Raw genomic sequence first — 13494 nt, forward strand, 5'->3', positions numbered from 1 at the left:
CCCAGACTACACAATCCAATTTACCTCTTTTTCTTCATCCAGAAAAACAGAACTAAAACCAGAAGGCAAATCAATTTGGTCCCATCATTAACTTTGTGGCAAAAAGCCTTTGAAAAAGGTTATTTATTATTACATCCTCTCCTGTGAGCTTCTTAATACTGCTGTAGCCATAGGATGTCAAGAAGAGGCACCAAGAAAGCTTCTCCCATGCAGTGATTAGTACCAATTAAAGTGGTTAGGGAAAAAAAAAGAAAAAAGACGTGAAAGTCAACTGTGAAGAAAGGGAAGACACAGAACAGGCAGGAAATCTTACATTTATATCGCATCCTTCATAACTGCATTGAAACTGGCATTCAATTATGCTATTGACTTTTGCTATTTCACTATTCTGTTGGGGGTGGGAGGGAGATGGTGCAATTAACGCAGTAGTAAAAGTTTCCACTGCTGTGTTCTAAAGTTTCCAAATCCATTAAGGCAACTGCATCATGTTTTCCACCAAATCAAGTTCATAATCTTTACATAGGACCAAAATTGCTCATATAATTTATGTCTCCAGAGTATGAAAACTAAGTTACCACTTTATCATCAGTCACATCACATTTAAAAAGGTGCTAACATTTCACATTTGAAATTAAACAACTAATTAATTTCACATATTTTAATGTGGTAACTTAATTTTGTCTTCTCTGATTTTCCTGACTGAACAATTCACTGTCCTATCTTGAGAGAACTAATCAATTCTCTCACTTCAGTTAAAAAGCAGATAAAAATTAATCATTTCTAAAGGTTTACCTTATTTTTAATTTTTTGAAAAATAAAGAATTCTTTAAAATTCCAACATCCATTCTATGCCTTAGCAAGAATTTCTGTTAATAAACTGGAATTTGACCTTGATGAAATAACTGATTTAAGGCCTATAAATAATTTTCTTTGAATTAAAAGTAGTCCTGAACTTTAACTAGACTTCTGAAGAATATTTATAATACTTTGGAAGCTTTTGCTTTGCTGGTCACAATATTACCCATCCAGCCTAGAGGAGACCGACCCAAACAAACATTTTTCCTAACAAACTCCATGGGATCCGCCCCTGCCCCAGCTCTCAGAAGGAATGTCCCATGGTTGTCTTGACCACTGCCGACCACAAATACAGGGAAGATGCAAAACTCCAGAGACATGTCGAAGCAGTTTTACATCATCTCCTTGAAACTTTCATTGGTATATCTGCTCTTTAGGACAAGGGGTAATGGTTTTAAACTAAAAGAGGGTAGATTCAGGCTAGATAGAAGGAAGAAATGTTTTACGATGAGGGTGGTGAAACGCTGGAGCAGGTTGCCCAGAGAGGTGGTGGATGCCCCATCCCTGGAGACATTCAAGGTCAGGTCTGACGGGGCTCTGAGCGACCTGATCTAACTGAAGATGTCCCTGCTCGTTGCAGGGGGTTGCACTAGATGACCTCTAAAGGTTCCTTCCAACCCAAACTATTTGATGATTCTATTCTATGATTCTGTGATTCTTCTGTGCCTGCTTTCTGCTCCTCTCGGTGGCTCTAAGGCACGTCGAGCAAGTACAGCCTCGGGCCATGGCGCTTCCTGGGCTCCGACACCATGGGTGCTGCCTGCCTGCTCCATCTGGGGAGGCAGAAGGAAACTTTGCTGGTCCCACTTGCCACCCCAGCCTCCAGAGCTGCAGCCCAGGACAAATGTCCAGGGACACGTATTTACTCCGGTTTGTCCAACAAGACCTCCTGCTAGCGTAAGAAACTTGGCCCTCTCTCACATGTATGCCATTGCAACAAAGCCTATCCTTCTGTTGCCATTTGTCCATCTGCATCAGATTAAAGGAAAATGATTGAAAGTAATTAGTTCTTAAAAGGTTTTAATACAACAGGAAAGGAATCCATGTAAAGGAATGTCAGCAGTAGCAGCACGTGACAGCTGCAAGAGACAACATCATTTTTGCATAACAGAATTAATGTATCCCATCAGCATTTAAAGCAGATAATACATTAGACCTGGTAGTTTCAAATATTATATTTGTATGATATTTAATGACTATTTGTACTGGCAAGCAAGTCTCACTGCCTTTCTACGTATTAGTAAGTATAGTACCCATTTTCCTGAAGTATTAATGTATGGATAACTGATCTCTTATGCAAAGCTGAAATAGGATTTAATGAACCTCCATTACTCAAGCTGCACATTTTCCTAAAGATGAAAAATGCCATGTACAATGTGTTTTCCTGCATGTGAATAAGCCCATTAATATAGATTTCTGAACAGAGTGTTTCTGCTCAGCAATTTTTGCCCTTTGGGAGGGGGAGGGAAAAAAGAGAAGGGAGCAAACACTTCCCCTCACTCGCCCACATCATCTCCAGAAAGGAACTGGATAGGCTTTGTTAGTACTTTGGTTTCAAAGCTCTTCTTAGTACTCAGGCACAATTGCCTTCTGACAAATGTTTATTAAAACTTAGCTGCAAGTAGTTAAATCTGGTTCACTATATTCTTCCCCTACTTTGGTAGGAAATGCTAACAGAGAAAGTAAACAAAGCAGTAGAAATTTGGAAATATCGAGAACTGCTGGTAGTTTGACATCTTGTTTGCCTCTTTTAACAATTCCCCCACCCTGAGGAAGCCCATGCTAGGAATTAAATCTGTACGTACTAACAAGACATAGTAACCTCCAGTCAGATTCTTAAATGTAAATTCTTTTTCTTTAGCAGCAATACGTAAGCACCGGTAAAATTACCATTTAGATGTGCAAAAAGCTGATTTGCAGCCTCAGTCAAGTATCTGAAACACAACTTTTTGTGCCGTTGCAGTTTTAGGGCAGCACATCCTCGAACTCTATTTTGTTTAGGAAAAAAGTATCAGAACGATGTTTCACTACACATCATGTTTGTAACAGATGAAAAAGGAAGTTTACCTTTCATCACAGTGTACGTTCTCTGTAAATACATCATTACAGTAAGTTATTATATGTGCCTCAGAGAAACATGTTTTTTCTCTTTCAGCAGCTAACTAGTGGACACCAAAAATATTTTTTTTAGTTTTTTAGTTTTTTTACAAAAATTCTAAAATTACCATACTTTTCTCTACTTAAAAGCTTGTTAAGCAAATCTACCTTTCCACTGTATTTCCTCTCCTACCTTTCCCTCTCAACTTTCACTATTACTCTTCAAAATGGGTCCACTGGGTTTCAGATTCTCTGTGGAAACTATCCTTGAGTTTTCTTCAAAACTTTGCTTTCCTCAGAAGCTGCCAAGAGAACTCTGTTGCTTTCCCTCTTACTGCTCAGACAATTAATAGATACTGATGCCAGAATCAGCAACAATTGCAGACATACTTCATATCTAGAATCTCAATAATAAGGCTGTACAAAAACTAGCATTTTATTTGATAAACTCTCCTGCTCAGCTGTAGTCCTGAATCAGGTAATGTAAATTTTTTGAGAGCTTTGCTGTTGCACTGCACAAGCCCAATACCTTAAGAGGAAAAAAACCAAACCAAAACCAATCAAAAAATAAACCAACAACCTCCCCCCAACCCCCCAAACATGTCACACACTTTCTGTGACTTCCCAAAAGCAGAGAGTATAATCCATTCATCCCCAACAGCTCACTGGTTAAAAGTCATACTTGAGCACCACTGAGATGAGGTTCAAGCCCTTGGTCTGAATATGGCTTTTGGCCTCCTGCTTTCAAAATAACCTCTCTAAAGTACTGCCTACTTCAGAAAGGCAAATGGCATTGTTCTCTCCCAAGAATGGACCTGAACTTTCTTGGGAAAAGGACAACAAAAAATCCAAATGCTTTAGAATCAATAGCTCCCCCCCTCCAAAGAAAAAAAAAAGAAGAAACGTTTTGATGGAACTGACATTTTCTAAGTTAGAAAGTAGCCCTGTTTTTTCTGTTTTTTCCAAGTAGGATTATTTGGTATCTCTGAGGCCACATGCTGCAGCCACAGCTTCTAGCTTTACAGAAACAACCCTATCCATTAACACTGAAATATAGACAAGGCTATGAATTGTATAGAATAACGATCACTCAAAGAATCTTGCAAAAAGCCAATTCCTCTCACTGGAAATGTAACTGGTAACCAGTGAGCTTGCTCTGCAGAACAGCTACGTGTTTCATAATACAGGCTAACAGCTTCTCTTGACAAGTTTATCATTATGATAGACTATGCAGTCAATCACATCATTGTCCAACAGTGCGAAGCTCTGGTAGCTTGGCTGATCACGGAAGGGGAATACGCAAGATGTTGAAATGCGGTTTCTCAATTCCTAAGTCCCAGCAGGAAGAGTTGATGCCCTGTAGTACACCACGTACACTAACAGGAAGATCAGAGCCTCCAAGACAGGACGATTGTAGCCAACTCACAAGCCTTTGCTTCCTCCTACCATGTCACCAAACCTTCCCTCTTCATCCAACATTGCAACACTCTTTCAAATCACAACTCAAGATACTGCAGATTTACATATTTTTCCAATATTTATAGGCTGCATGCGGCAGACAACCGGCAGCCCCCTGCCTTTCAGAGCTCCGCACACCGACCGTCAGGAGCACAGAAGGATATCTTGGGTATCCAAACTACTTCAGCTGACTTGAATTCCATCCTCCCTCCCCAACTTGTTTAACTGGCATAGAAACTATGCGTGACCCTTAGAACAAGGATTAAGATCACATAATAAAAACAACAGTTACCACATCTTCTTTCCTTTTTTTTAAAAAATAGTGTGCTACATGAAATTCTGCCATCATTACTTTACACATTTCAGAATTCTTCTCCTACAAAAAAGGTGTTTTTCTTGAAAACTAAAAAACCCCAAGCTGTAGTTAAACAGTGAAGAGAAAAGTGTAATGATTCCAGTATGCCACCACAATTTTCTCAAGAAGAGACCAACAGCTAACTGAGGTTCTGAGCTTTAAAAATCATTCTTTCTACCAGAAATTGGCTGTATGTCCGATGTATACGCATGTGGGAGAAGGACCTGCTTAAAAATCATGAACACTCAGCAGAACTGCAAATAAATAATATAATTTCTAATTTCTAAATTCCTCATTTCTAACAGCCTAATTTCTACTTAGGATCTAAGACACCGTTCAGAACAACAAATCACAAAATGTTATTTCGGTTTTCTTGTCAGCAAGTATGATTCTGTGAACAGATATAGAAGGCCTGATCTTGTGAAGTATCCAACAACTTAAGTGGTCCTTGACTGTAGAAGCAGCTGGAACATACTGCTTCTGTGAAATGCTGATCTCTTTCACCACTCATGAAAACAAAATAGCGATACTCATTACTTCATCACTCACTATTTTTGTAGACCCATCCCATATGAAAAAAGTGAGTTGTGATAAAAACAATTTAGATGTAGAATGATATCTTGAGAAGCTCTGTTTAGTAATCTGCTTCCCTCTTCCCCTCAAAAGTCTAAACCAAAAGTAACAATTAAATGAAATCCAGAAAGGTTTTGTAAACAGATTGCGACCAAAAAGAAAAATTCTTACCTTGAAGCATCAAAGCTGTCATAGGATCCAACTGTGTAGTGTCTAAACAGTTTCTTTGTTCTATCTGTTCGTGTTTCTGCACAAAGAAAAGAGAATTTTTAATAAGACTCCTGTATTTCTTAATCAAGTGCTGTTTTAATTTGCAATTTTAAAGCAGATTTTCTGCTATACATTGATAAAAGAAAACTTAGAGTACTTCATAGAATCACAGAATGGTTGAGGTCGGAAGGGACCTCTGGAGGTCAACTTGTCCAACCCCCTGTTCAAGCAGGGCCACCCATAGCCGGTTGCCCAGGACAGTGTCTAGACAGCTTTTGAATATCCCTACGGAGGAGTCCGCAACCCCTCTGGGCAACCTATTCCAGTGCTCAGTCACCTCACAGTAAAAAAGTATTTCCTTATGTTCCCTTACAGTGAATTAACATGGTTTCAAGTAATTTTGAAAAAAAAAATTGACTCTGGAGCTGAGACATTCTTTTATCATATCGTACACATCAAGTGAATAAGAAGAACTTCTTGTAGATCATGTATCATATCATTCACAAGTTTTAAAGTTCCACCCCCATTCTCAGTGGCAAAACCTTTCAAGTCCAATTTTTGGTTCTTTTATAGCTTGGACAAACAGGCAAAATACAAGAAGAAAGAAAGAAGAAAAACCAGCAACAAATTTCGGAAAGGTTGGAAAAATAGCCAAAAGAATGCAACACAGTATTTTTTGTTTAAACACACACACACACACAAAACTAGAGCTATTTCTGTAATTTTATTAGGCATATGGAAAATGGGGTATGGGGAAAAGTAGCTGCCCACATTCATTGCCATCAATCTATTCTCACAGGAAACAGCACCATGAAACTTGTACTACCATTATATAGCAAAAGCAAACAATCCAAACAACTGGAGGATATGGGGTGATACAAAAAAAAAAAGAAATCCCGTATTTGGGAAACATGAAGAACAAAGGAATAAGATACAACAATATGTCTACTAAAAAGGCATTTAAAACCACAAATACATTAAAATTTTATATTTATGCCTTTTCTTCAGAAAAAAAAAATCTATCCCACTGAAGCAGTTCACATCTAGTGGTTGCAGCATTAAATCAACCTCTAGGGCTATGAACATTATGTTCACAAGTATTTCTACAATTCACCAACTGGTTTAATATGGGTATAACAGTTACAGTACTTAGTTTAGAACCATATCTGTAGGACAACAGGCAACAGAGCTAAACATCTCTTTTCCTCTAGGATTGGAAAGATGCTCTCTCATTTATTCTTTCAATGGGCACCTACAGGAGCACCACGAAATCAAGGATGTGGGAAAGATGCAGAATCTATTCCAACATTTGGTTGCTTCAGTTTGCGCAGCAAAGAGCATAATCTAAAAGGCTGTCATTGAAAGGCTATCACTATATGTGTGATATATATATATATGCATATATAAAAAATACACTTGTAGGGAAGGACAAAAGGATTGTAGAGAAGGTAGGTAATTCATTGTCACATTCTTCTTCAGAATGACAGGAAAACACACAGAAGCTTACTTCCAAAGAGGCATTCAAATAAAGTAAAACTTCAACAAAAAAGAGAGTAAGGAACCTTCTTCGGTAGCTTTAAGTAATACAATAATTGTTGTTCAAATGTATCAATTTTCTGCATCTTACTCAGCTTTTACCACAATAATGTCTTAGTGTATTCATTTTTCCTCAGATGAGTATCTTCAGCGCAGCCCTTTTTAAATGGCTTCTTTGGCCAAGGGAAGATACTTATGCAGAAACTGTAGTTTTTGAGACAGGAAAAAGTCTTGCCTAAACACAACTTGGTCCTCGAATGCAATCACATTAAGTTAGGCTAACAGACATCAAAAATCAAATTGAAAAGTTTCTGGTTTAGCTTGTGTCCATGAAATTCTCATCTGCATGGCTGAGGAATTTTTCATTGAAGGACAGCCTGACTCCATCCAAACAGATTTTATTAGATCTCCAAGCTAGACGTAGCCCTCAAGGTACACCATCTATATGTCACAACTTTTAAGGATGTTAAAAATTACTGTGAGAGGTAGTGCTGTCAGATGACCAAGTGCTAGTCTGCGGAGAGAAAAAATATATCAGTGCAGGATGACAGGCTTTAAACATGGCCAAGGAGCACATTGCAGAAGAAAGTACTGGGAGACAGACTTTGGGAAGAAGGGGTGACAAAATGCATCTTTCCTTGCTTTAACCAGTACAGCTGACACATAACCGGATCACGCCCCCAGTTGGAGACATAAATACAAATACATACATAATACAGAGGAATTATGGCTGAAAATATATGTGCAGGTTGAGGCTGGCTAAGAGTAAGCAAGTTATTTCTTCATAGCAGTGCACCAGTGTGCAAGATACAAGAAAAGCAGTACGAAGAAAAAATAAAAATATATACATTTATATAAAATTTAAAAAAGGAGACTAGCCAGCCTCCTTCCTACAGGATGGCCAAAGAGGAAGAAAATCTCTATTGTATTATGAATCTTACTTGATAGTTTTGTATAGGCTTATTTTATCCCTTTGTCACTCACCTACAGCCTATATTTTCTGTCAAAGAGGCCTTACCCCTACCCCAGGTTCCAGCTCCTATTGCCCTTACCCCCTTGCCTTTCTGGAACACCCCAAAAGGACAGAACTTGCTCCGGGACTCACCTAGCACCTACCCAGACACAACCAAAGCTCAGCAGCCGGCACGTTAGCTGCAGGGCTGGAGGACAACATGTTGCCTTTCATGGAGAAAGACCTGTAAGTGTAGTGAGCAGCAATGGTACCCAAGGCTACATGACATCTGCTCCAAGAGATTTGGCTCTGAAGTAGCTCACTGTATGACTGCACCTCTTAGTGGGCTGTAAGGGGTTCAGTGAATTTTGTGGGTCATGCCTTTGTCACTAAGTTTACAAGTTTAGCTTCAAAATCCAATGCCCTGCTGCGATGCGGAATAAAGTGACCTGCATGAATTGCAGTCTATTCCCCATCAAGCACTATTCTTTTTCACACTATCCTAAAAATCAGATTAGTATCAAGACACATAATCAGAAGAAACACGGAAAAACATAAACCTGGATTCCACTTAGAGTTTACCACTGGTCTGTTTCCAGAAGTCACTTATAAATAATTAAAAGAACAAAGTATGATGAAGAATATTTTGGAAATCTTAAAGCCACTGCTTGAGCCTTAAGGAGCCAGCTGTTTCTTCTGCAGAAACTGTTTTCTATAGCATGATATTTCAGTGCTATTAACGAATACAAAGTGGGTGGGAGGAACGGAAAGGCACAGTAAGACAGATAGCTTTGTTCAGCTACTTAGTATTGCAAAGCCAGCATTCTTCAGCTGCAGCTTGTATCTGCTCCCTGTCCCTCCCACCCCTCTACTTTCCCCCACTTCTTTGTGTGCAATCGTATTCACAGGGATTATTTGGGAAACCATTAGCCTTACAAATCCCTGAACTCAAGGCGAAGCGGTATGTTTCCCAGGTTGCTGTGTAAGTTCTTTAATTACCCTCTTTCCCTGACCTCTGACTCAGATTCCAGTCTGTCCTATTACGCAGCATAAGTACAGACATCCAAAAGTGGGGGGAAGGATCAGGAATCTGCCATCATAACAAACTGAATACTGGAAAAAAACCCCCACAGGTTCAATTCTCTAATTTGACTAAAGAATACAAAGAACCTATAGGCAATTGTTTAACAAATGCTTTTCTGAATTCAAGCCATATATAGCATAATAGCACTAATATAGGTATAATAGCACCAAGGGGTTAGTTCCAGGTTTCACTGGATTTTTACCCCATTCTGATGTCCCCAGGTTTTCTGAAGACCAGCACTTTTAATCAGAGTGCTTTGGAGCAAGTTAGGAGTACCTAAGACTAGTAACCCTATCATCATTTATGGAGTCCACACCTGCAGAATCCTTTGAGGATTTCTTTTTAAACTTCATTGCAGACAGATTAGAAAGACTAGCAAGAAGATACAGACAAGAAGGTCTAGAAAAACATTATTTAGCAGTGCATATATTACTGCTTTATTACTGAGAAGAACATCTGCCACCACAGATTAAAAGTCATTGCATCAAATCGGATCAGTTCAAAAGTTATTCTAGGAGGTAGAACAAAACACAAGTGTTTGCAAAAATGGTATAGTTTCCTTTACGCTGACAGAAAAAAGGAACATTGGTATATCATTTGAAGTTTCTAGATTTCTTGAGATGCCCATATTTTACCAGAGTTACTCCACTGTATTTTTTCCCAATAACTGTAGTTGGTTAGAAGACTTTCTCTCTACAGGCCTTCATCCATCTCTAGGTTACAGCAACAGGACATACCTGGGCATGAAGCATCAGGATGAAGGGCACAGCTAACAACTCCGTTCTCACAGTACTGCATTGCTGATCACAGACTAAAAACCATTTATGTGAAAAGGAAGGCTCCATCTACAGCTACTGAAACTATTTTCCATAAGAACACAACATCACCATAAAGCTCCCCACTTTCTGCTAAAAAAGAAAACAAACAAAAAAAACCCCCAACACCCAAAACCACCTGAGAGGTTTTATTCACATCAGTTAATATGCCATCTAGGAGCAATGTGAGTCCTAGTATGATGAGAGCCATAGAAGAATCTGCAAGGTACAAAATAATGTGGCAAGTTTTTTCCTGGTCCGCTCTCCGCTGAAGCCAATGGAGTTGCAGTGGAAATAAGCTATTTGCACTGTGCAATAGTGGTAATACAAATAATAAAGCCCTAGCTGTTTCTTTATTAGAATAATTTATTGTTGCAGACATTTCAGTAAGCAACAGACTCAAACCCTGCCATTCCAGGATATAATTAATAGGGTTTGAAGAAAGGTGAACATTGAGAAGATGCAGGTGAAAAGCATTTTCTCCTTTTCTTCTTCTACCTTAGGAGGAGTGATGGTTCTCCTCAACCGAGAAATATGTATATGACCTCCCTGTAGCTTCACCGTGTTAGTCTCATAATTGACCACAGGACTCCAACAGTGCCTGCAGACAATATCAAAAGCTGAAAAATCACTGACATGAAAAGCAAGAAATAAAATCTGGACTCTAACTCACAAAGACAGATAATGCCATTCTTGCTCTATTTCTCCAGTGATTAGCACATAACTATTGTAGCCATGTTAGAACAGACAACCCGCTTACCACACTGACACTATTATTTGTAGTAGATTGCTTACATATTTGATATTGTTTGGAAGAGTAAAGAACTAGGGGGAAGAAATCCCAAAGCAACTGTCTTCATTCCTTTTATTCTTCCTGCTGCTCTTCACAGGGCATTTTGGCGGCCGTGTTTCCTAGGAAACTGCGAGGGGTTGCTCTGCCAGTGGGTATGTTGTGAGACTGCTTGCCAGCACTCTGGGAAGGGTTTAGAGTGATCGACATGTCCACAGGATGAACAAAGGAAATAAAAGTGTAACAGCCTGATTAATGTGTGATATTGGAGAGACAACACAGACTAGCAGATACCCTCCAAATATCACTGACTGTTAAAGGTAAAGTCAGGGTATTCTGCTACTCCAACCTAGTTATTGCACTTGTTATGCTAGCAGAATTTAAGAAATGGTTTCAGTCTGTTCTAAGCCAATTTCCAGCATGAAGAAGTAAGTCTGCACACCAGGAAATGCTTTTTCAACCCAAACATAAGAAAATAAATTAAAAAAACATCCAAAAGGCAGAGCCAGAGTCCTTCCCTTTGGTCTTCAGCTTTGGGCACAGTAAATTCAACAGTTTAGCACCATCCCAAAACATGAAGCTTTTCTTTCTTCCCTCTTCCCCACTGACATCTCTGAGAGATGTTTCACTAATGCAATAGATAGTTACAGACGTTCGTTGCCAAAAGAGGTTCAGGTACAGCACTCTGCGTGTGTCTGACGGAAAGCAATACCCAACAGTTGTCGGAGGCTAGGGCTTTCACCGTGTATCTTCTCCTTCCTGTGGAAAAAATGCTTTCACAACTATTTCTGTTGAGGGTTAGACCAGAAGTTATTCAAAGCTAAGGAAAGCAGTCTAAAATTCTTTGTTACTACCAGGTACACAGATAATACAGAAAGTTAATGGAAGTTCACAATTCAAGTGCACATGTGCTAGCCATTATCTATCTACTTATTTTGCAACAAGACAGTGCACCTATCTTATGAGCCTTTCCTAAAATTTATCTAACAGTATCACAAAATATTTTGACCCTACAAAAAAAAAATGGAGAAAAAGTATATGGGATTGAAAACATCACTAAGAGGAGCATTTATTTTTCTATCCCCAGTACATGTGCATTCAAAATATTTGCCATACTAAATGATATAATATCTTCTTCATACCACATACTGTGAAATCTCAATAAGCTACTTTACTCATTCCCTTTCTTCCTTAGAAAATGGAGATTCATCAAAACTGGGATTTTCCATGAAACATGGTATGTTAAAATTTTGATAAGTAGGAAGGTTTTTCAGGCCTATGATACAATTGCTTTACATAATATTTCATATTTCTATCTTTGAGCAGTCATTTGAGCCAAAGAAAAGATTAAGTTCAGGGATCCTCCTCCAAATCAAGCAGAGTAGGATCTTGGATTCTAAACATCTGTAAAAAAAAAAAAAGTAAAAATGTGATCAAGACATATAGATGGAATTTGTCTCTAACTATTTGATCATAGGATCCTTGCTTTTTAAGAACAGACGTTGTTGCATTGACAAGATCAGAGCATTAGTTCCTCCTGTGTGCTGTCTTTAAAATCTGGACCAGGATTTCCTCCCTCCTGAACATTGGTATGTATCATTTTTGAATAAAGAATATTCTTATGAGTGAAGAATTCATAAGATTTGTAGGCAATACATGCAAGTACAGCCCGCTTCTGTTAAATGGGTATGAAACTCATAAAACTGAAATCTGCAGAATGTACCACCCAAGAATTCAGAAGAAACTACAATTATCTTTTTCATATCTTTGCAAATCTGAAGTAATAACATTGTCACTTCATTAGAAAGGATAACCTATGAGGATCAAGAAAAAAGAAATATATAATGTAGGCAGCATAAATTGTAAATTAATGAAAACCTGTAATTCATAATTCACTTTTCTTCTTTTTAAGCTTGTAGATGATTTTTTTTAAAATCCAAGTGTTCAGTCGATGTGGTGCTCTCAGCCAATTTTTCTTTCAGTTAAAGCTGAGAAACAGCAAATCTTATGTGGTTTTTGAAGTTTTTCAGATTTGAGAATACGCATAAAAATGTCTCAAGGACACCTCCTTGACTGGAATAGTGATTCCTTGGATGTCCCCCTGCCTTTCTTTTTTTTCCCCTGCTAACTCCTATTTTCAAAAAAGAAAGGCAGGCTGATGTTGATTCCCTCCTGCATCCTTAGAGAAAGATTAGCTGGAATACAGTGAATTAGCTTACTCACAAAGGATGCTGAAATGGCTGATCAATGTAGTGAATCAGCAAGTTTGTTTGCAAGAGAAAGCTTAATAACTGAAATATGCAAGTTAGATGTACTGGAGAGGCAGTTATAGAAGAACATTGGTCTCCCATGTCATTAGTTTTCCCTTTAATTTCTCAGAAAGCTCACTTACACCTGAAAAAACCAGCAAGCAGTTGCCAAAACATTTGCTTCTTATTCTCTAACACTGAATAAGACTTACAGAGCTGAACAGGGAGAAATAGGTATTAACAACTTTACCAGCTATGTATACAATCCCGTTGCTAAAGTTTAAATCTGACTCGAAATGTAACTTCATCTGCTTGTATTTGTGTCTTATGAAGAAGCAAAGTTGTATGTGCATTAAAATTGAGGCAAATCTCCAAGGTAGATTTTATTTCAGAACTAGGTCTTCCCTGTGTTAGGCAAACTGTTGCTGATCTGTTTGCAGAGCAGGCACAGCAAACAGAGTTTATTCTTGCATGGCTCTTCCCTCATTTTGCAGAATATTTTCAAAACACGGTAGGGATC

General features: G+C 38.5%; 1 protein-coding gene across 12 annotated transcripts in view; it reads right to left on the bottom strand.

Annotated features, from left to right (window-relative positions):
- Positions 1–13494, bottom strand: part of SHANK2 (SH3 and multiple ankyrin repeat domains 2) — a 363547-nt gene that overhangs the window by 157165 nt on the left and 192888 nt on the right. For all 12 annotated transcript variants that reach the window (XM_069804140.1, XM_069804146.1, XM_069804143.1 and 9 more), the window contains one exon: positions 5510–5585. In XM_069804140.1, the coding sequence (XP_069660241.1) occupies positions 5510–5585 (76 nt within the window). The remainder of the gene's footprint in view (positions 1–5509; positions 5586–13494) is intronic.

This window comes from Haliaeetus albicilla, chromosome 16, assembly GCF_947461875.1.
Source record: "Haliaeetus albicilla chromosome 16, bHalAlb1.1, whole genome shotgun sequence".
NCBI lineage: Eukaryota > Metazoa > Chordata > Aves > Accipitriformes > Accipitridae > Haliaeetus > Haliaeetus albicilla.